General features: G+C 43.8%; 1 protein-coding gene across 2 annotated transcripts in view; it reads right to left on the reverse strand.

Annotated features, from left to right (window-relative positions):
- LOC109888183 (beta-1-syntrophin) overlaps positions 1-23,047 on the reverse strand; it is a 68,975-nt gene that overhangs the window by 16,760 nt on the left and 29,168 nt on the right. For both annotated transcript variants that reach the window (XM_031816391.1, XM_031816392.1), the window contains exons 2-5: positions 20,945-21,161; positions 16,141-16,348; positions 9,408-9,544; positions 8,233-8,429 (exon numbers count right to left, since the gene is read on the reverse strand). In XM_031816391.1, the coding sequence (XP_031672251.1) occupies positions 8,233-8,429; positions 9,408-9,544; positions 16,141-16,348; positions 20,945-21,161 (759 nt within the window). The remainder of the gene's footprint in view (positions 1-8,232; positions 8,430-9,407; positions 9,545-16,140; positions 16,349-20,944; positions 21,162-23,047) is intronic.

Below are 23,047 nucleotides of genomic sequence, written 5' to 3' on the forward strand. Positions count from 1 at the left end.
CAAGGAAACACAACTGTGATGACATCATAAACCCCTATAGTCAGTCTATCAACAATACCTCTGTATTACAGACCACTGATCACAACAGGAACTTGCCAGTGGATAAATACATGCCCTTAACAATAAATAAGAGATAAGAAATAATACATAATAAATCGTGAATACATTACAAATAATAAAACAGTCCCTGGACAATATCTGATTCTGACCATCGTTTTATTTTGAGCCAGTTGAATAACGGTCAAGTTGGCCTCAAACGCGAAAACCCAAATCCCTCAAGATGCGTCCTAAATGGCACCATATGTAGTGCACTGCGTTCGGGAATAGGGTGCCGTTTGGGACGCAGTCGCCGTAATAATCATCAATGGAAATGTAACTCCTCAGCCAAAAGGGGCCTTTTTCCTCTAAAACCCCACAATATGGCACTAGGCCCAGACCCCGACGTAGAGTTCAGCTATTCTTAGGATATTGTAATACTAATATTAACAACGTTCTCACTGTAAATAAAAGATTTAGCCAAATGTCACAGTCTACAAAGACACAAAAACATAGAGGACCATAGAGAACCATAGGGGTCCATAGAGGATCATAGGGGTCCATAGAGGACCATAGAGGACCATAGGGGTCCATAGAGGACCATAGAGGACCATAGAGAACCATAGAGGTCCATAGGGGTCCATAGAGGACCATAGAGGACCATAGAGGACCATAGAGGACCATAGAGAACCATAGGGGACCATAGAGGTCCATAGAGGACCATAGAGGTCCATAGAGGATCATAGAGGTCCATAGAGGATCATAGGGGCCCATAGAGGATCATAGAGGCCCATAGAGGCCCATAGAGGATCATAGAGGTCCATAGAGGACCATAGAGGTCCATAGAGGATCATAGAGGTCCATAGAGGACCATAGAGGACCATAGAGGATCATAGAGTTCCATAGCATGCCTCTTTCACAGATTCACAGACATTGTCCAGACAAAGTTTATTAGTTTCCTATTCTATACCCTGTCCAGACATATTGTATTAGTTTCAAATCAAATTGTATTTGTCACATACACATGGTTAGCAGATGTTAATGCAAGTGTAGCGAAATGCTTGTGCTTCTTGTTCCGACAGTGCAGTAATATCTAACAAGTAATCTAACAATTCCCCAACAACTACCTAATACACACAAATCTAAAGGGGTGAATGAGAATATGTACATGTAAGTATACGGATGAGCATAAAATACAGTATATACATGTGATATGAGTAATGCAAGATATGTAAACATTATTAAAGTGCCATTATTTAGAGTGGCATTGTATAAAGTGACAAGTGATCCATTTACTAAAGTGGGCAGTGATTGGGTCTCAATGTAGGCAGCAGCCTCTCTGTGCTAGTGATGGCTGTTTAGCAGTCTGATGGCCTTGAGATAGAAGCTTTTTTTCAGTTTTTTGGTCCCAGCTTTGATGCACCTGTACTGACCTCGCCTTCTGGGTGGTAGTGGTGTGAACAGGCAGTGGCTCAGGTGGTTGATGTCCTCAATGATCCTTTTGGCCTTCCTGTGACATTGGGTGCTGTAGGTGTCATGGAGGGCAGGTAGTTTGCCCCCGGTGATGCGTTGCGGTTGAGGCAGGTGCAGTTGCCGTACCAGGCTTTGATGCAGCCCGACAGGATGCTCTCGATTGTGCATCTGTAAAAGCTTGTCAGGGTTTTGGGTGACAAGCCAAATTTCTTCAGCCTCCTGAGATTGAAGAGGGACTGTTGCGCCTTCTTAACCACACTGTCTGTGTGGGTGGACCAATTCAGTTTGTCTGTGATGTGTACACCGAGGAACTTAAAACCTTCCACCTTCTCCACTGCGGTCTCGTCGATGTGGATAGGGCAGGTGCTCCCTCTGCTGGTTCCTGAAGTCCACGATCATCTCCTTTGTTTTGTTGACATTGAGTGAGAGTTTTTTTTCCTGACACCACACTCAGAGGGCCCTCACCTCCTCCCTATAGGCTGTCTCGTCATTGTTGGTAATCAAGCCCACTAATGTTGTGTTGTCTGTAAACTTGATGATTGAGTTGGAGGCATGCATGGCCACCCAGTCGTGGGTGAACAGGGAGTACAAGAGGGGGCTGAGCATGCACCCTTGTGAGGCCCCAATGTTGAGGGTCAGGGAAGTAGAGATGTTGTTTCCTACCTTCACCACCTGGGGGCGGCCCGTCAGAAAGTCCAGGATCTAATTGCACACGGTTGGGTTGAGACCCTGGGCCTCTAGCTTTATGATGAGCTTGGAGGGTACTATGGGGTTGAATGCTGAGCTGTAGTCAATGAACATCATTCTTACATAGGTATTCCTCTTGTCCAGATGGGTTAGGGCAGTGAGCAGTGGGATGGTGATTGCGTCGTCTGTGGACCTATTAGGGAGGTAAGCAAACTGAAGTGGGTCTAGGATGGCCGGTAAGGTAGAGGTGATATGATCCTTGACTAGTCTCTCAAAGCACTTCATGATGACAGAAGTGAGTGCTACGGGGTGGTAGTCATTTAATTCAGTTATCTTTTCCTTCTTGGGTACAGGAACAATGGCAGCCATCTTGAAGCATGTGGGAACAACAGACTGGGATAAGGAGCGATTGAATATGTCCGTAAACACACCAGCCAGCTGGTCTGCCTATGCTCTGAGGACGTGGCTAGGGATGCCGTCTAGACCAGCAGCCTTGCAAGGGTTAACATGTTTAAACGTTTTACTCACGTCAGCCACGGCGAAGGAGGGGGGGGGGGGTGCAGTCCTTGTTAGTGGGCCGCGGCGGTGGCACTGTATTATCCTCAAAGCAAAGGTGTTTAGTTTGTCTGGAAGCATGACGTCAGTGTCTGTGACGTGGTTGGTTTTCTTTTTGTAGTCCGTGATTTCCTGTAGACCCTGCCACATACGTCTAGTGTCTGAGCCGTTGAATTGCAACTCCACCTTGTCCCTGTACTGGCAATTCGCTTGTTTGATTGCCTTGCAGAGGGAATAGCTACACTGTTTATATTCAGTCATATTCCCAGACCTAATTCTATGGTTAAATGTGGTGGATCGCGCTTTCAGTTTTGCACGAATGCCGCCTTCCGTTCATGGTTTCTGGTTAGGGTAGGTTTTAATAGTCACAGTGGGTACATCATCTCCAATGCACTTCTTTATAGACACAATCACAGAATCAGCGTATAGGTCGACGTTGTTCTCTGAGGCTGACAGAAACATTTTCCAGTCCGCGTGATCAAAACAATCTTGAAGCGTGGCTTCCGATTGGTCGGACCAGCGTTGAATGGTTCTCGTTACTGGTACATCCTGTTTGGGTTTCTGCCTATAAGACGGTAGGAGCAAGATGGCGTTGTGGTCGGATTTGCCGAAGGGAGGGCGGGGGATGTCTTTTTATGCATCACGGAGGTTTGAGTAGCAGTGGTGGAGGGTATTGTTCATGCGCGTAGCGCAATCGATATGCTGGTAGAATTTAGGTAGCCATTTGTTCTCAAATGTGCTTTGTTAAAATCTCCAGCTACAATAAATACAGCCTCAGGATGTATGGTTTCCAGTTTGCGTATAGTCCAGTGAAATTCCTTGATGGCCATCTTGGTGTCTGCTTGAGGGGGAATGTACACAACTGTGACTATAACTGACGAGAATTCTCTTGGTAGGTAAAATTTGATTGTAAAGAATTCTAGGTTGGGTGAGCAGACGGATTTGAGTTCCTGTATGTTGTTATGATTACACCATAAGTCGTTAATCATACAGCATACACCCCCGCCCTTCCTCTTCCCAGAGAGGTGTTTATCTCTGTCGGCGCGATGCATGGAGAAGCCCGGTGGCTGAACTGATTCCGACAACATATCCCGAGCCATGTTTCCGTGAAACGGAGAATGTTACAATCTCTGATGTCTCTCTGGAAGGCAATCGTTGCTCGAATTTCGTCTACCTTGTTGTCAAGACACTGGACATTGGCGAGTAGTATACCCGGGAGCGGTGGGCGATATGCACTTCTACGGAGTCTGACCAGGTGGCCGCTCCGTCTGCCCCTTCTGCATCGCCGATGTTTTGGGTCGACTACTGGAATTAGATCCATTGTCCTGGGTGGTGGTCCGAACAGAGGATCCGCTTCGGGAAAGTTGTATTCCTGGTCGTAATGTTGGTAAGTTGACGTTGCTTTCCTGGCGTAACAATGTTAGAAATAATACATTAAAAAATAAAAAATACTGCATAGTTTCCTAAGAACTCGAAGCGAGGCGGCCATCTCTGTTAGCGTCATCTATATCAACTCAGCAAAAAAAAAGAAACAGCCCTTTTTCAAGCACCTTGTCTTTCAAAGATAATTCGTAAAAATCCAAATAACTACACAGATCTTCATTGTAAAGGATTTAAACACTGTTTCCCATGCTTGTTCAATGAACCATAAACAATTAATGAACATGCACCTGTGGAACGGTCGTTAAGACACTAACAGCTTAAAGACAGTAGGCAAAAAAGGTCACAGTTATGAAAACTTAAGACACTAAAGAGGCCTATCTACTGACTCTGAAAAACACCAAAAGAAAGTTGCCCAGGGTCCCTGCTCATCTGCGTGAACGTGCCTTAGGTATGCTGCAAGGAGGCATGAGGACTGCAGATGTGGCCAGGGCAATAAATTGCAATGTCCGTAATGAGAGACGCCTAAGACAGCGCTACAGGGTGACAGGACGGACAGCTGATCGTCCTCGCAGTGGCAGACCACGTGTAACAACACCTGCCCCGGATTGATACATCTGAACATCACACCTGCGGGACAGGTACAGGATGGCAACAACAACTGCCCAAGTTACACCAGGAACGCACAAAACCGCCATCAGTATTCAGACTGTCCGCAATAGGTTGAGAGAGGCTGGACTGAGGGCTTGTAGGCCTGTTGTAAGGCAGGTCCTCACCAGACATCACCGGCAACAACGTCGCCTATGGGCACAAACCCCCCGTCTATGGACCAGACAGGACTGGCAAAAAGTGTTCTTCACTGACGAGTCGCGGTTTTGTCTCACCAGGGGTGATGGTCTGATTTGCGTTTATCGTCGAAGGAATGAGCGTTACACCGAGGCCTGTACTCTGGAGCGGGATCGATTTGGAGGTGGAGGGTCCGTCATGGTCTGGGGCGGTGTGTAACAGCATAATCTGACTGAGCAGGCAATCTCAATGCTGTGTATTACTCCTCCCTCATGTGGTACACTTCCTGCAGGCTCATCCTGACATGACCCTCCAGCATGACAATGCTACCAGACATACTGCTCGTTCTGTGCGTAATTTCCTGCAAGACAGGAATGTCAGTGTTCTGCCATGGCCAGCGAAGTGCCCGGATCTCAATTCCATTGAGCACGTCTGGGACCTGTTGGATCGGAGGGTGAGGGCTAGGGCCCATTCCCCACAGAAATGTCCGGGAACTTACAGGTGCCTTGTTGGAAGAGTGGGGTAACATCTCACAGCAAGAACTGGCAAATCTGGTGCAGTCAATGACGAGGAGTGGCCACACCAGATACTGACTGTTACTTTTGATTTTGACCCCCCCCTTTGTTCAGGGACACATTATTCCATTTCCGGTAGTCACATGTCTGTGGAACTTGTTCAGTTTATGTCTCAGTTGTTGAATCTTTTTATGTTCATACAAATATTTACACATGTTAAGTTTGCTGAAAATAAACACAGTTGACAGAGAGAGGACGTTTCTTTGTTTCTATACACTGTCCAGACATAGTATATTAGGTTCCCATTGTATACCCTCCTATGACAACAATGTTTACCTGGGCCTAGCAAAGACAGCAAAGCTTATGTCTGACAGCTGATGCCATGTCACAATAAGTGAAGTGATATATGATCCATTCCTAAAGAGCTCTTAGTGAAAACAACATATTTGACATAGTTCCCTGAGTCACTGGATCAGTAACAACATGTTGTGACATAGTTCCCTGAGTCACTGGATCAGTAACAACATGTTGTGACATAGTTCCCTGAGTCACTGGATCAGTAACAACATGTTGTGACATAGTTCCCTGAGTCACTGGATCAGTAACAACATGTTGTGACATAGTTCCCTCAGACACTGGATCAGTAACAACATGTTGTGACATAGTTCCCTCAGACACTGGATCAGTAACAACATGTTGTGACATAGTTCCCTCAGAACACTGGATCAGTAACAACACAGTTGATAAACAGGGGCTGCGTCCCAAACAGCGCCCTATTCCCCATTGGGCTCTAGTCAGATGTAGTGCACTATACTGTATAGGTATTAGGGTGCTATTTGGGACACCGATTTTTGACATGTTGTAATAAACTCTGATCAACTGAACTAAGTCAGTGAGTAAAATCCCTCCTCCCTTTGTCTCTCCCATTCCCAACATGTGTCTGATCTCCACTGTAGCTTATGACAGAGGGCGAGGAGAGAGAGAGAGATCGTCCTTATAAATGAAGCAGCTGTTTAGCAGCTAAATAAAGCTGTGAAACGTGCAGGAAACTCTCTCCTCTCCTGGCTGGGTAGTGTGGACGTCTCTCACCTAACAGCTGTTTACATTTCCACTAGTGACGAGAGCTCTGCTCCTCTCTACCAGTGTCAGCTACAACAAGCCTGCAGCACACGTCCGGAACATCTCAGATAGCAGCATGTGTGTTTGTGTGGTAACAGGCATCTTCCAGTATGTAGCTCTAAAGTACCTGAAGGTTGGTCTGTTGTTGTGAGCAATGTGCTGAAACGATGGAGGTATTTAATACACCACCAAAACATTGTAGTGACGCCAGTAAAAGTAATGTGAGCCATATTGAGAGAGAGAATATAACTCATATTTATGTTTATTTATTTTCCCTTTTGTACTTTAACTATTTGCACATTGTTACAATACTGTACATATACATAATATTCCTCTGGAAATTGTAGGTGTTATGTTTACTGTTCATTATGATTGGTTATTTCACTTTTGTTTATTATCACACACACACACACACACACACACACACACACACACACACACACACACACACACACACACACACACACACACACACACACACACACACACACACACACACACACACAGACCTCACACACACACACACAGACCTCACACACACACACACACACATACCACACACAGACCTCACACACACAGACCTCACACACACACACACACATACCTCACACACACACACACAGACCACACATACCTCACACACACACACAGACCTCACACACACACACACACATACCTCACACACACACACACAGACCACACATACACACATACCTCACAGACACACAAACCTTACACACACAGAGACCACACACACAGACCTCACACACACAGAGACCACACACACACAGACCACACACACACAGACCAAACACACACAGACCACACACAGGTCACACAGACCACACACACCTCACACACACTACACACACACACGGACCACACACACACACACACACACACAGACCACACACACACAGACCACAGACACAGACAGATCACACACAGACAGACCACACTACACACACATACAGACCACACACAGACCACACACACACACAGACTACACACTGACCACACACTACACACACACAGACTACACACACACAGACACACACACACAGATTACACACACAGACTACACACACACAGGATCTCACAGTGACATTCCGTTCCTTTCTCAATGTCTTCCATGTGACTGACCATCAGTAACTCCCCCTTACCAAATACTGCAGCTATGAGTACTGAGACTGACAAACCCGTCTATGTTACAACCACACTTAACATCACAACTAACCTTGATTTGAGTTACTCCCCAAGCTAATGTCTACCTAGGCTCACTGGTAGTGACTTGGTTAATCAAGGCTTTAGCTCAGTGGGCTCACACAGTCTTATAGCAGGGTCGGTGTAGTGGTACTCACTGGTAGTGACTTGGTTAATCAAGGCTTTAGCTCAGTGGGCTCACACGGTCTTATAGCAGGGTCGGTGTAATGGTACTCACTGGTAGTGACTTGGTTAATCAAGGCTTTAGCTCAGCGGGCTCACACGGTCTTATAGCAAGGTTGGTGTAGTGGTACTCACTGGTAGTGACTTGGTTAATCAAGGCTTTAGCTCAGCGGGCTCACACAGTCTTATAGCAGGGTCGGTGTAGTGGTACTCACTGGTAGTGACTTGGTTAATCAAGGCTTTAGCTCAGCGGGCTCACACAGTCTTATAGCAGGGTCGGTGTAGTGGTACTCACTGGTAGTGACTTCTTTGATCATCTGGGCAGAGGAGTGACAGCCCGTAACAATGTGCCTGGTCCACAGTGAAAGGTCCTGACAGGTCTCAGCTCTGAACAGGTGGGCCTCGATGCCCAGTCTGGTTCCCGTACGTGTGGCGAAGGACAGCTCCACGCCCGGCTGGGGAGAGCCTCGGTCGGGACCAGAGTGCACCAGCCTACAGACAGACACACATTCTGTTGTATTCTAAGTGCCTGCTGTTGAGAGAGACTAGCTAGTCAGGGCTGTAACCATATAACCCTCTTCACATCAAGGACATAAAGGTGTAATGATTGATAACATTATAAATAGCAACAGAGTTATTGGCTGTGTTCAGTAATGGAAACATGTTGTGGACCTGTCCTCCAGTGCCACCTCATCTTTCATGTGTGTACTGCACCATGAGGCCAATAGAGGGTAGATGTGTTCTGCACCATGAGGCCAATAGAGTTTAGATGTGTTCTGATTAATGCTTGGCCAATAGAGGGTACATGTGTTCTGATTATTTCTGTGTCAATAGAGGGTACGTGTGTTCTGATTATTGCTTGGCCAATAGAGGGTACGTGTGTTCTGATTATTGCTTGGCCAATAGAGGGTACATGGGTTCTGATTATTGCTTGGCCAATAGAGGGTACGTGGGTTCTGATTATTGCTTGGCCAATAGAGGGTACGTGGGTTCTGATTATTGCTTGGCCAATAGAGGGTACGTGTGTTCTGATTATTGCTTGGCCAATAGAGGGTACGTGTGTTCTGATTATTGCTTGGCCAATAGAGGGTACGTGGGTTCTGATTATTGCTTGGCCAATAGAGGGTACGTGTGTTCTGATTATTGCTGTGCCAATAGAGGGTACGTGGGTTCTGATTATTGCTTGGCCAATAGAGGGTACGTGTGTTCTGATTATTGCTTGGCCAATAGAGGGTACGTGGGTTCTGATTATTGCTGTGCCAATAGAGGGTACGTGTGTTTGGAGTGGCTGAGGGTTATCATGTGGTCATGGTTGGGTTGTTCAGGGTGGATGCTACTAACCATGTGGCTAAGATAAGATAACTGTGTTTTGCTATTTGACTAGCAGGAAGACGGTGTCTTTTGCTTACTGTGTGGATAGCAGCAGTTATTTCTCTTGTGGCTAGTAGAGTGAGGGTGTGTGTAGCGTACCGTGTAGCTAACAGTGGGTATGTGTGTGCAGGGCTGTGCCAGGAAGCCTTCATGCGTGGAAGGCTGTGATAGAGGAGCAGGTCTTTCTCTGTCACCATCACCAGCACTGGCTTCCACTGCTTCTTCTCATTCTCTGTCTGGAAGAAAACACACCACACAGTGTTAGAATACTCTCTGTCTAGAAGAAAACACACCACACAGTGTTAGAATACTCTCTGTCTAGGAGAAAACACACCACACAGTGTTAGAATACTCTCTGTCTAGGAGAAAACACACCACACCACACCGTGTTAGAATACTCTCTGTCTGGGAGAAAACACACCACACCGTGTTAGAATACTCTCTGTCTAGGAGAAAACACACCACACCATGTTAGAATACTCTCTGTCTGGGAGAAAACACACCACACCATGTTAGAATACTCTCTGTCTAGGAGAAAACACACCGTGTTAGAATACTCTCTGTCTAGGAGAAAACACACCACACAGTGTTAGAATACTCTCTGTCTGGGAGAAAACACACCACACAGTGTTAGAATACTCTCTGTCTAGGAGAAAACACACCACACCATGTTAGAATACTCTCTGTCTGGGAGAAAACACACCACACCATGTTAGAATACTCTCTGTCTAGGAGAAAACACACTGTGTTAGAATACTCTCTGTCTAGGAGAAAACACACCGTGTTAGATTACTCTCTGTCTAGGAGAAAACACACCGTGTTAGAATACTCTCTGTCTAGGAGAAAACACACCGTGTTAGAATACTCTCTGTCTAGGAGAAAACACACCACACCGTGTTAGAATACTCTCTGTCTAGGAGAAAACACACCACACCGTGTTAGAATACTCTCTGTCTAGGAGAAAACACACCACACAGTGTTAGAATACTCTCTGTCTAGGAGAAAACACACCACACCATGTTAGAATACTCTCTGTCTAGGAGAAAACACACCACACAGTGTTAGAATACTCTCTGTCTAGGAGAAAACACACCACACCATGTTAGAATACTCTCTGTCTAGGAGAAAACACACCACACCGTGTTAGAATACTCTCTGTCTAGGAGAAAACACACCACACCGTGTTAGAATACTCTCTGTCTAGGAGAAAACACACCACACCGTGTTAGAATACTCTCTGTCTAGGAGAAAACACACCACACCGTGTTAGAATACTCTCTGTCTAGGAGAAAACACACCACACCGTGTTAGAATACTCTCTGTCTAGGAGAAAACACAGCACACCGTGTTAGAATACTCTCTGTCTAGGAGAAAACACACCACACCGTGTTAGAATACTCTCTGTCTAGGAGAAAACACACCACACCGTGTTAGAATACTCTCTGTCTAGGAGAAAACACACCACACCATGTTAGAATACTCTCTGTCTGGGAGGAAACACACCACACAGACCATGTTAGAATACTCTCTGTCTAGGAGAAAACACACCACACCATGTTAGAATACTCTCTGTCTAGGAGAAAACACACCACACCGTGTTAGAATACTCTCTGTCTAGGAGAAAACACACCACACCGTGTTAGAATACTCTCTGTCTAGGAGAAAACACACCACACCGTGTTAGAATACTCTCTGTCTGGGAGAAAACACACCACACCGTGTTAGAATACTCTCTGTCTGGGAGAAAACACACCACACCATGTTAGAATACTCTCTGTCTAGGAGAAAACACACCACACCATGTTAGAATACTCTCTGTCTAGGAGAAAACACACCACACCGTGTTAGAATACTCTCTGTCTAGGAGAAAACACAGCACACCGTGTTAGAATACTCTCTGTCTAGGAGAAAACACACCACACCGTGTTAGAATACTCTCTGTCTAGGAGAAAACACACCACACCGTGTTAGAATACTCTCTGTCTAGGAGAAAACACACCACACCGTGTTAGAATACTCTCTGTCTAGGAGAAAACACACCACACCGTGTTAGAATACTCTCTGTCTAGGAGAAAACACACCACACCATGTTAGAATACTCTCTGTCTAGGAGAAAACACACCACACCGTGTTAGAATACTCTCTGTCTAGGAGAAAACACACCACACCGTGTTAGAATACTCTCTGTCTAGGAGAAAACACAGCACACCGTGTTAGAATACTCTCTGTCTAGGAGAAAACACACCACACACAGTGACGGGCTGCTGCTGTCATTTGCATGGGGGTTACTGGTGCAATGGAGGGAATGTTATGGACTAGAAAATACAATTTAGCAAGAGTGATAAGCACATAAAACTAACATCAAAGACACAACCTTGAACGTCTTCAGCATTTTTCTCTATGTAACTGAGTCTTAGTAACAAAATCTTGGTTATTTTTCACAGGAAGGCACTTTATACAGTTTATTTATCTTGGCCTGTAGATAAACTCTCAACTCCCAGACACCCAATACAACACCGGCTTCCATAACATTATACAGCATAACCATCCTCATTATGAAAGGTACAGCACCATCCTCATTATGAACACCTAGTTACAGCACCATCCTCATTATGAACACCTAGTTACAGCACCATCCTCATTATGAAAGGTACAGCACCATCCTCATTATGAAAGGTACAGCACCATCCTCATTATGAAAGGTACAGCACCATCCTCATTATGAAAGGTACAGCACCATCCTCATTATGAACACCTAGTTACAGCACAATCCTCATTATGAAAGGTACATCACAATCCTCATTATGAACACCTAGTTACAGCACGATCCTCATTATGAACACCTAGTTACAGCACAATCCTCATTATGAACACCTAGTTACAGCACAATCCTCATTATGAACACCTAGTTACAGCACAATCCTCATTATGAACACCTAGTTACAGCACAATCCTCATTATGAACACCTAGTTACAGCACAATCCTCATTATGAACACCTAGTTACAGCACAATCCTCATTATGAACACCTAGTTACAGCACAATCCTCATTATGAACACCTAGTTACAGCACAATCCTCATTATGAACACCTAGTTACAGCACAATCCTCATTATGAACACCTAGTTACAGCACGATCCTCATTATGAACACCTAGTTACAGCACAATCCTCATTATAAAAGTTACAGCACAATCCTCATTATAAAAGCTTAGTTACAGCAGAATCCTCATTATAAAAGCTTAGTTACAGCAGAATCCTCATTATAAAAGCTTAGTTACAGCAGAATCCTCATTATGAAAGTTACAGCACAATCCTCATTATAAAAGCTTAGTTACAGCAGAATCCTCATTATAAAAGCTTAGTTACAGCAGAATCCTCATTATAAAAGCTTAGTTACAGCAGAATCCTCATTATAAAAGCTTAGTTACAGCAGAATCCTCATTATAAAAGCTTAGTTACAGCAGAATCCTCATTATGAAAGTTACAGCACAATCCTCATAACCATAAGCTTCTTGTCTCACTATGAGGTCCTCAGCTAGTTGTGAGAGCATGTGATTCTGGTGGCCATAGGTCAATCCTATAACATTACCAACACATGTTGCCAGGTAACCATATTAAAACACCATATACAGGCTCACAAACGTCGCTCTAACTAAAGCCTACACAACCACATAGTTAGTGTGTAACAATCATTCAATTTAAAACGCTGCCACAGTATAATTGCCTATAGTATGAGAGTGAATATAAAGTCTGTGGTTAAAAACCAGGCTCAGGACAGTTGCACAGAGCAACTTCAACAAGGCTGTAAAACAAGGATCCTCTCCTCTCCTCTCCCCTCCCCTCCTCTCCTCTCCTCTCCTCTCCTCTCCTTTCCTCTCCTCTCCATCACACAGCTAAGTAGAGACTGACTCCAGCCTGTAGTGTGTTGACCATCACACAGCTAAGTAGAGACTGACTCCAGCCTGTAGTGTGTTGACCATCACACAGCTAAGTAGAGACTGACTCCAGTCTGTAGTGTGTTGATCATCCCACAGCTAAGTAGAGACTGACTCCATTCTGTAGTGTGTTGACCATCAGACAGCTAAGTAGAGACTCAGAGTCCAGCCTGTAGTGTGCTGACCATCACACAGCTAAGTAGAGACTGACTCCAGCCTGTAGTGTGCTGACCATCACACAGCTAAGTAGAGACTGACTCCAGTCTGTAGTGTGTTGACCATCACACAGCTAAGTAGAGACTCAGACTCCTGAGTCTGTAGTGTGTTGACCATCACACAGCTAAGTAGAGACTCAGACTCCTGAGTCTGTAGTGTGTTGACCATCACACAGCTAAGTAGAGACTCAGACTCCTGAGTCTGTAGTGTGCTGACCATCACACAGCTAAGTAGAGACTGACTCCAGCCTGTAGTGTGCTGACCATCACACAGCTAAGTAGAGACTGACTCCAGTCTGTAGTGTGTTGACCATCACACAGCTAAGTAGAGACTCAGACTCCTGAGTCTGTAGTGTGTTGACCATCACACAGCTAAGTAGAGACTCAGACTCCTGAGTCTGTAGTGTGTTGACCATCACACAGCTAAGTAGAGACTCAGACTCCTGAGTCTGTAGTGTGTTGACCATCACACAGCTAAGTAGAGACTCAGACTCCTGAGTCTGTAGTGTGTTGACCATCACACAGCTAAGTAGAGACTGACTCCAGTCTGTAGTGTGTTGACCATCACACAGCTAAGTAGAGACTCAGACTCCTGAGTCTGTAGTGTGTTGACCATCACACAGCTAAGTAGAGACTGACTCCAGTCTGTAGTGTGTTGACCATCACACAGCTAAGTAGAGACTCAGACTCCTGAGTCTGTAGTGTGTTGACCATCACACAGCTAAGTAGAGACTGACTCCAGTCTGTAGTGTGTTGACCATCACACAGCTAAGTAGAGACTCAGACTCCTGAGTGTGTCAGATTGATGTTGTGCAAAGGAACATGGGACGGCAGGCGAAGCCTAGGCAGACCACTCCACTCCACACACGCTGAAAGGCTTTAGGCCCTTATAATTATTCACAGACTGCAGAAACTGCATCCCAAATGGCACCATATTCCCTATATAGTGCACTAGGCATTTGTGACTCACAATGGGGCAGGCAGGCAGTAATACAAGAGGAACTCATTAAGAAGCCTGGAGAGCATCCTCTGGCTTGGCTTGGCAGACTGACTGACTGACTGACTGACTGGCTGACTGACTGGCTGACTGACTGGCTGACTGGTTGACTGACTGCCCAAAGTACAGGGCTATAGTCTACTCAGTATTAGCCGTCTCGCTCTCTCTCTGCCAGGCAGGCCCTGACTAATAAGAGAGTGATGAAAGAGGATTTAGAGGAGGACGAGGAAGGGGGGGAAAACCTGGAGTCAGGCAGGGAAAAGTCACCTGGGATCAATAGGTGCTGTACTGTATAGAAGGAACACTACAAAGCCCCCATCCGGGCTTCTTCTGTTGGAAACTACTGCATCATCTATACTGGTTCCAAGAATGCTTGGCTCACCATCGTATAACTGCCTCACAAACATCACATATGAGCTATTATCAGAAGGTGGGCTGTGAAGGTATATTATAGGTCTGATTCACAAACATCACATATGAGCTATAATCAGAAGGTGGGCTGTGAAGGTATATTATAGGTCTGATTCACAAACATCACATATGAGTTATTATCAGAAGGTGGGCTGTAAAGGTATATTATAGGTCTGATTCACAGACATCACATATGAGTTATTATCAGAAGGTGGTCTGTGAAGGTATATTATAGGTCTGATTCACAGACATCACATATGAGTTATTATCAGAAGGTGGGCTGTGAAGGTATATTATAGGTCTGATTCACAAACATCACATATGAGTTATTATCAGAAGATGGGCTGTGAAGGTATATTATAGGTCTGATTCACAGACATCACATATGAGTTATTATCAGAAGGTGGGCTGTGAAGGTATATTATAGGTCTGATTCACAGACATCACATATGAGTTATTATCAGAAGGTGGGCTGTGAAGGTATATTATAGGTCTGATTCACAGACATCACATATGAGTTATTATCAGAAGGTGGTCTGTGAAGGTATATTATAGGTCTGATTCACAGACATCACATATGAGTTATTATCAGAAGGTGGGCTGTGAAGGTATATTATAGGTCTGATTCACAAACATCACATATGAGTTATTATCAGAAGGTGGGCTGTGAAGGTATATTATAGGTCTGATTCACAGACATCACATATGAGTTATTATCAGAAGGTGGTCTGTGAAGGTATATTATAGGTCTGATTCACAAACATCACATATGAGCTATTATCAGAAGGTGGTCTGTGAAGGTATATTATAGGTCTGATTCACAAACATCACATATGAGTTATTATCAAAAGGTGGTCTGTGAAGGTATATTATAGGTCTGATTCACAAACATCACATATGAGTTATTATCAGAAGGTGGGCTGTGAAGGTATATTATAGGTCTGATTCACAGACATCACATATGAGTTATTATCAGAAGGTGGTCTGTGAAGGTATATTATAGGTCTGATTCACAAACATCACATATGAGCTATTATCAGAAGGTGGTCTGTGAAGGTATATTATAGGTCTGATTCACAAACATCACATATGAGTTATTATCAAAAGGTGGTCTGTGAAGGTATATTATAGGTCTGATTCACAAACATCACATATGAGCTATTATGAGAAGGTGGTCTGTGAAGGTATATTATAGGTCTGATTAAAGGTGAGCACGTTTCTTTCAGGTGTTTTCCTGCACCAACATTCAATAAAGTACAGAGTAAATCCTACCTTCTCAGCCAGCCAGCCCAAGTGTCTGATCTCTCTGCTCCCTGCGATTCCTGTTCTTCCCGTGTGCTCTTTGACCTCTGTGATGACCTTGTGGATGAGGTTAGAGGTCGCCGACTGCATGACCTCGAACCAGGCCTGGGCCGAGGCTGTGTCTCTACACCGTAACACCACCGTATGCTTGGCGTCCGGAGAGTGCAGCTCTAACTGCCTGGAGGACACAAACAGACGGAGAGACATTCACAAAGCTGTGAATTAGTTTGGACACAGGCAAATAGCTCCCATAGCACAGCTTTCAGTGGACATGAGAAAAAGGCTTCTTCAGTTCAACAAAGACTACTTCCCTTTGAAGGGAAAGGAAGATGGCCCCTGTGTGCTTGATGATGTCCTAAGTGAATGGAAATGATCCCAAGCACCACTAAAAGACTGTTTCACACAGCGTCTCTTCTTCTGGCTAAGATAAACATTTCCTTTGATGTACCTAGCACTGTGTACAGTGGGTATGTATTTATTTACAGACCTGCTTCCTCATCATGGGTTGATAAAGTTTGGTTTGTCACTTGTGGGATGTGCAGTAAGTTTCAAGCCTTTTTGGTATTGGAAACATTAGCTAAGTATATTATGAAAACATTCAGCTAACAACAAAAAATACATAAAATGAACAAGGTTGAAGGAAACCGTTTTCACCTCAGACCTGGGCCTTGAGTATGACCACTGTTGATACATCTACCTGTCATTAATCAGAGACAGTGGGAGACCATGTTATCATGATGTCACAAACCACTAGATCAACTGCAGGTGCTCTCTCTCCTACTCGCCCCCACCAACCCCCACCACAGTTAAAAATAGAAACCAGAGACTTGATTGAGGGGAAACAGAAGTCATATGGAGGGAGTGTTTACGTTAGTTAGAGGCTGGCTGGCTGGTTGGTTCCTGGAAAGAGGTCCAAGCTCTCCCCCAGACCTGCTGGGTTCAAAGACTATTTGGAATCATTTTGTATACTTTGAGCGTTTGCTTTAGTCTGCCTGGAGTGCCAGATGGGTGGGCATTGCACTTACAAGCTCAATCAAGCACAACTAAAATATTTGAAAGACTTCAAATAGTATTTGAACCCAGGTGTGTTCTCCCCATTCAAGGCCCATCCACATCCAGTCATCTCTCCAACATGGGACACTAACTACTGAGCCATTAAAGAAGCCAAGGCCAGATTTAGAAAGTGGACTCACTGTGTGGCAAATCTTTCAATGCCTTTCCTGGTCAATGATGGTCTGTCTACCTGTTCGTTTTCCACTGACAAACTGCTTTTTATTTGAGAGGGAAAAAAACTGCTCGCAAAAGGCAAATATCTCAAGCTAAAATAAGCATGCAAAAACTGTTTTACACTTGAGCATCGTTTTACTCTCTCTCTGTCTCTGTCTCTCTGTGTCTGTCTGGCTCTGTCTCTCTCTCCTGGCTGGGTAGTGTGGACATCTCACCTAACAGCTGTTTACATTTCCACTAGTGACGAGAGCTCTGCTCCTCTCTACCAGTGTCAGCTACAACAAGCCAGCAGCACACGTCCGGAACATCTCAGATAGCAGCATGTGTGTTTGTGTGGTAACAGGCATCTTCCAGTATGTAGCTCTAAAGTACCTGAAGGTTGGTCTGTTGTTGTGAGCAACGTGCTGAAACGATGGAGGTATTTAATACACCACCAAAACATTGTAGTGACGCCAGTAAATATCACTCAATACAAACAGATACTAGGTTGTGGTAGTGTGTGATTTACATCTGATGTGTTTTGGGGCAGACTGGATAAAACATTCACTACTTTGATGGTTATATTGTCATGTTTGTTACTGTCGTTCTACTGTTAGTGTGATACTGCAACACTGACAACAGAGGTAAGACCTATGTGCTGTAAAAGTGATATTTCATTTTTGTTATAAACACCAAAACAAGTATTTGCTTTGTAAATATGGGGTATTGTGTGTAGATTGATGAGGATTTTATAAATTTTTTCATTTTAGAATAAGACTTTAACGTAGCAAACTGTGGAAAGAGTCAAGGAGTCTGAATACTTTCTGAATGCACCGTATGTGAGCCATATTGGCTCTTCATTAAGTAGGTTTGCTGTGGTCTAACCCCTCAGTGACTGATTTCCTCTTCATAGTGTGGTTCATCTCACAGACCAAAGAGCATAGACATAGAACTACTAGAACTGTGGGACAATTCACTTTCAAGTCAAATTGCCATGGCTCTGAGGGCCTTCCCCTTCTAGTAATTATATTTCTGTGACACAGCACATAGGTCTTACCTCTGTTGTCAGTGTTGCAGTATCACACTAACAGTAGAACGATAGTAACAAACATGACAATATAACCATCTAAGTAGTGATGTTTGTGTGTCATATCTAAATGACTGTATAAAGACCAGGCCTGTCTAAATGACTGTATAAATACCAGGCCTGTCTAAATGACTGTATAAAGACCAGGCCTGTCTAATTGACTATATAAATACCAGGCCTGTCTACATGACTGTATAAATACCAGGCCTGTCTAAATGACTGTATAAATACCAGGCCTGTCTAAATGACTGTATAAATACCAGGCCTGTCTAAATGACTGTATAAATACCAGGCCTGTCTAAATGACTGTATAAAGACCAGGCCTGTCTAAATGACTGTATAAAGACCAGGCCTGTCTAAATGACTGTATAAATACCAGGCCTGCCTAAATGACTGTATAAATACCAGGCCTGTCTAAATGACTGTATAAATACCAGGCCTGTCTAAATGACTGTATAAATACCAGGCCTGTCTAAATGACTGTATAAATACCAGGCCTGTCTAAATGACTGTATAAATACCAGGCCTGTCTAAATGACTGTATAAAGACCAGGCCTGTCTAAGTGACTGTATAAATACCAGGCCTGTCTAAATGACTGTATAAATGACTGTATAAATACCAGGCCTGTCTAAATGACTGTATAAATACCAGGCCTGTCTAAATGACTGTATAAATACCAGGCCGTCTAAATGACTGTATAAAGACCAGGCCTGTCTAAATGACTGTATAAATACCAGGCCTGTCTAAATGACTGTATAAATACCAGGCCTGTCTAAATGACTGTATAAATACCAGGCCTGTCTACTGTCTAAATGACTGTATAAATACCAGGCCTGTCTAAATGACTGTATAAAGACCAGGCCTGTCTAAATGACTGTATAAATACCAGGCCTGTCATACCAGGCCTGTCTAAATGACTGTATAAATGACTGTATAAATACCAGGCCTGTCTAAATGACTGTATAAATACCAGGCCTGTCTAAATGACTGTATAAATACCAGGCCGTCTAAATGACTGTATAAAGACCAGGCCTGTCTAAATGACTGTATAAATACCAGGCCTGTCTAAATGACTGTATAAATACCAGGCCTGTCTAAATGACTGTATAAATACCAGGCCTGTCTACTGTCTAAATGACTGTATAAATACCAGGCCTGTCTAAATGACTGTATAAAGACCAGGCCTGTCTAAATGACTGTATAAATACCAGGCCTGTCATACCAGGCCTGTCTAAATGACTGTATAAATACCAGGCCTGTCTAAATGACTGTATAAAGACCAGGCATATCTAAATGACTGTATAAAGACCAGGCATATCTAAATGACTGTATAAATACCAGGCCTGTCTAGATGACTGTATAAATACCAGGCCTGTCTAAATGACTGTATAAAGACCAGGCCTGTCTAAATGACTGTATAAATACCAGGCCTGTCTAGATGACTGTATAAATACCAGGCCTGTCTACTGTCTAAATGACTGTATAAATACCAGGCCTGTCTAAATGACTGTATAAAGACCAGGCCTGTCTAAATGACTGTATAAATACCAGGCCTGTCATACCAGGCCTGTCTAAATGACTGTATAAATACCAGGCCTGTCTAAATGACTGTATAAAGACCAGGCATATCTAAATGACTGTATAAAGACCAGGCATTTCTAAATGACTGTATAAAGACCAGGCCTGTCTAAATGACTGTATAAAGACCAGGCCTGTCTAAATGACTGTATAAAGACCAGGCCTGTCTAAATGACTGTATAAATACCAGGCCTGTCTAAATGACTGTATAAATACCAGGCCTGTCTAAATGACTGTATAAAGACCAGGCCTGTCTAAATGACTGTATAAATACCAGGCCTGTCTAAGTGACTGTATAAATACCAGGCCTGTCTAAGTGACTGTATAAATACCAGGCCTGTCATACCAGGCCTATCTAAATGACTGTATAAAGACCAGGCCTGTCTAAGTGACTGTATAAAGACGAGGCCTGTCTAAGTGACTGTATAAATACCAGGCCTGTCATACCAGGCCTGTCTAAGTGACTGTATAAATACCAGGCCTGTCTAAATGACTGTATAAAGACCAGGTCTGAATACTTTCTGAATGCACCGTATGTGAGCCATTGGCTCTTCATTAAGTAGGTTAGCTGTGGTCTAACCCCTCAGTGACTGATTTCCTCTTCATAGTGGTTCATCTCACAGACCAAAGAGCATAGACATAGAACTACTAGAACTGTAGGACAATTCACTTTCTAGTCAAATTGCCATGGCTCTGATGGCCACCCCTTTCAAGTGAAGGGGTGTGACTACTTTCTGAAGGCACTGCATCTGGCAAAACACTCGCAATATAAATCCAATCAGTTCTAATTGTAGAAGTGGTACCCCACCTAGCTCTGCACCCCCTGCCGTTACGCCCCTGTAGATAATAATATACAGGGGAAACAGAATAATAGTAATACAGAATGATGCTGGAGCCTTTACCTGTTTCCAGGGTCTGGAGAAGTCATGCTCCTGGACACGTAACACATCTTTAAGGGGATGTACCTCCTGTCCCCCTGTAGGGACATGGTGGGGCTGATGGGGACGTCACAGTGGGGGCTACCCAGCCTCGGGGACTCAGGTGGGGGCGTCTCCCAGCCTATCTCTGACACAGGAGAACCCTTCTTCACATAGGGGCTGGCTTCTCTCATGTACTTCACTGGGAATATGAGAGAGGAGAATTATGAGTAAGCTTTTTCACAACCTGTCTTGAGGCTGGATTCTCTCATGTACTTCACTGGGAATATGAGAGAGGAGAATTATGAGTAAGCTTTTTCACAACCTGTCTTGAGGCTGGCTTCCCACATGTACTTCACTGGGAATATGAGAGAGGAGAATTATGAGTAAGCTTTTTCACAATCTGTCTTGAGGCTGGCTTCTCTCATGTACTTCACTGGACCAACAAGACAAAGGAATCATTTACGATGTTTTCATTGGTAGAGAGGTCATGCCTTTACTGCTGTTATGTTTGGTGAGGATAGTCCTTGCCAACGTAACTTCAGTAGAGCTAGCTAGTGTCCTATGGAGGAGATTGACATGGAGACTCATAAAGTGACCCTGCTGTAACCCCACAATCTGTACCAGGCCGGTAGAGGTCCAAATATATTATACAGTTCCATTAGTGGTCCAGTTCTATTAGTGGTCCAGTTCTATTAGTGGTCCAGTTCTATTATACAGTTCTATTAGTGGTCCAGTTCTATTAGTGGTCCAGTTCTATTAGTGGTCCAGTTCTATTATACAGTTCTATTAGTGGTCCAGTTCTATTAGTGGTCCAGTTCTATTAGAGGTCCAGTTCTATTAGTGGTCCAGTTCTACTAGTGGTCCAGTTCTATTAGAGGTCCAGTTCTACTAGTGGTCCAGTTCTATTAGTGGTCCAGTTCTATTAGTGGTCCAGTTCTATTATACAGTTCTATTAGTGGTCCAGTTCTATTAGTGGTCCAGTTCTACTAGTGGTCCAGTTCTATTAGTGGTCCAGTTCTATTAGTGGTCCAGTTCTATTATACAGTTCTATTAGTGGTCCAGTTCTATTAGTGGTCCAGTTCTATTAGTGGTCCAGTTCTACTAGTGGTCCAGTTCTACTAGTGGTCCAGTTCTATTAGTGGTCCAGTTCTATTATACGGTTCTATTAGTGTTCCAGTTCTATTAGTGGTCCAGTTATATTAGTGGTCCAGTTCTACTAGTGGTCCAGTTCTATTATACAGTTCTATTAGTGGTCCAGTTCTACTAGAGGTCCAGTTCTATTAGTGGTCCAGTTCTACTAGTGGTCCAGTTCTACTAGTGGTCCAGTTCTATTATACAGTTCTATTAGTGGTCCAGTTCTATTAGTGGTCCAGTTCTATTATACAGTTCTATTAGTGGTCCAGTTCTATTATACAGTTATATTAGTGGTCCAGTTCTATTAGTGGTCCAGTTCTATTAGTGGTCCAGTTATATTAGTGGTCCAGTTCTATTATACAGTTCTATTAGTGGTCCAGTTCTATTATACAGTTCTATTAGTGGTCCAGTTCTATTAGTGGTCCAGTTCTATTAGTGGTCCAGTTCTATTATACAGTTCTATTAGTGGTCCAGTTCTATTAGTGGTCCAGTTCTACTAGTGGTCCAGTTCTATTAGTGGTCCAGTTCTATTAGTGGTCCAGTTCTATTAGTGGTCCAGTTCTATTATACAGTTCTATTAGTGGTCCAGTTCTATTAGTGGTCCAGTTCTATTAGTGGTCCAGTTCTACTAGTGGTCCAGTTCTATTAGTGGTCCAGTTCTATTAGAGGTCCAGTTCTATTAGTGGTCCAGTTCTATTAGTGGTCCAGTTCTATTAGTGGTCCAGTTCTATTTGTGGTCCAGTTCTACTAGTGGTCCAGTTCTACTAGTGGTCCAGTTCTATTAGTGGTCCAGTTCTATTAGTGGTCCAGTTCTATTTGTGGTCCAGTTCTATTAGTGGTCCAGTTCTACTAGTGGTCCAGTTCTATTAGTGGTCCAGTTCTATTAGTGGTCCAGTTCTACTAGTGGTCCAGTTCTATTAGTGGTCCAGTTCTATTAGTGGTCCAGTTCTA

The sequence above is a fragment of the Oncorhynchus kisutch genome, unplaced genomic scaffold (assembly GCF_002021735.2).
Source record: "Oncorhynchus kisutch isolate 150728-3 unplaced genomic scaffold, Okis_V2 scaffold786, whole genome shotgun sequence".
NCBI lineage: Eukaryota > Metazoa > Chordata > Actinopteri > Salmoniformes > Salmonidae > Oncorhynchus > Oncorhynchus kisutch.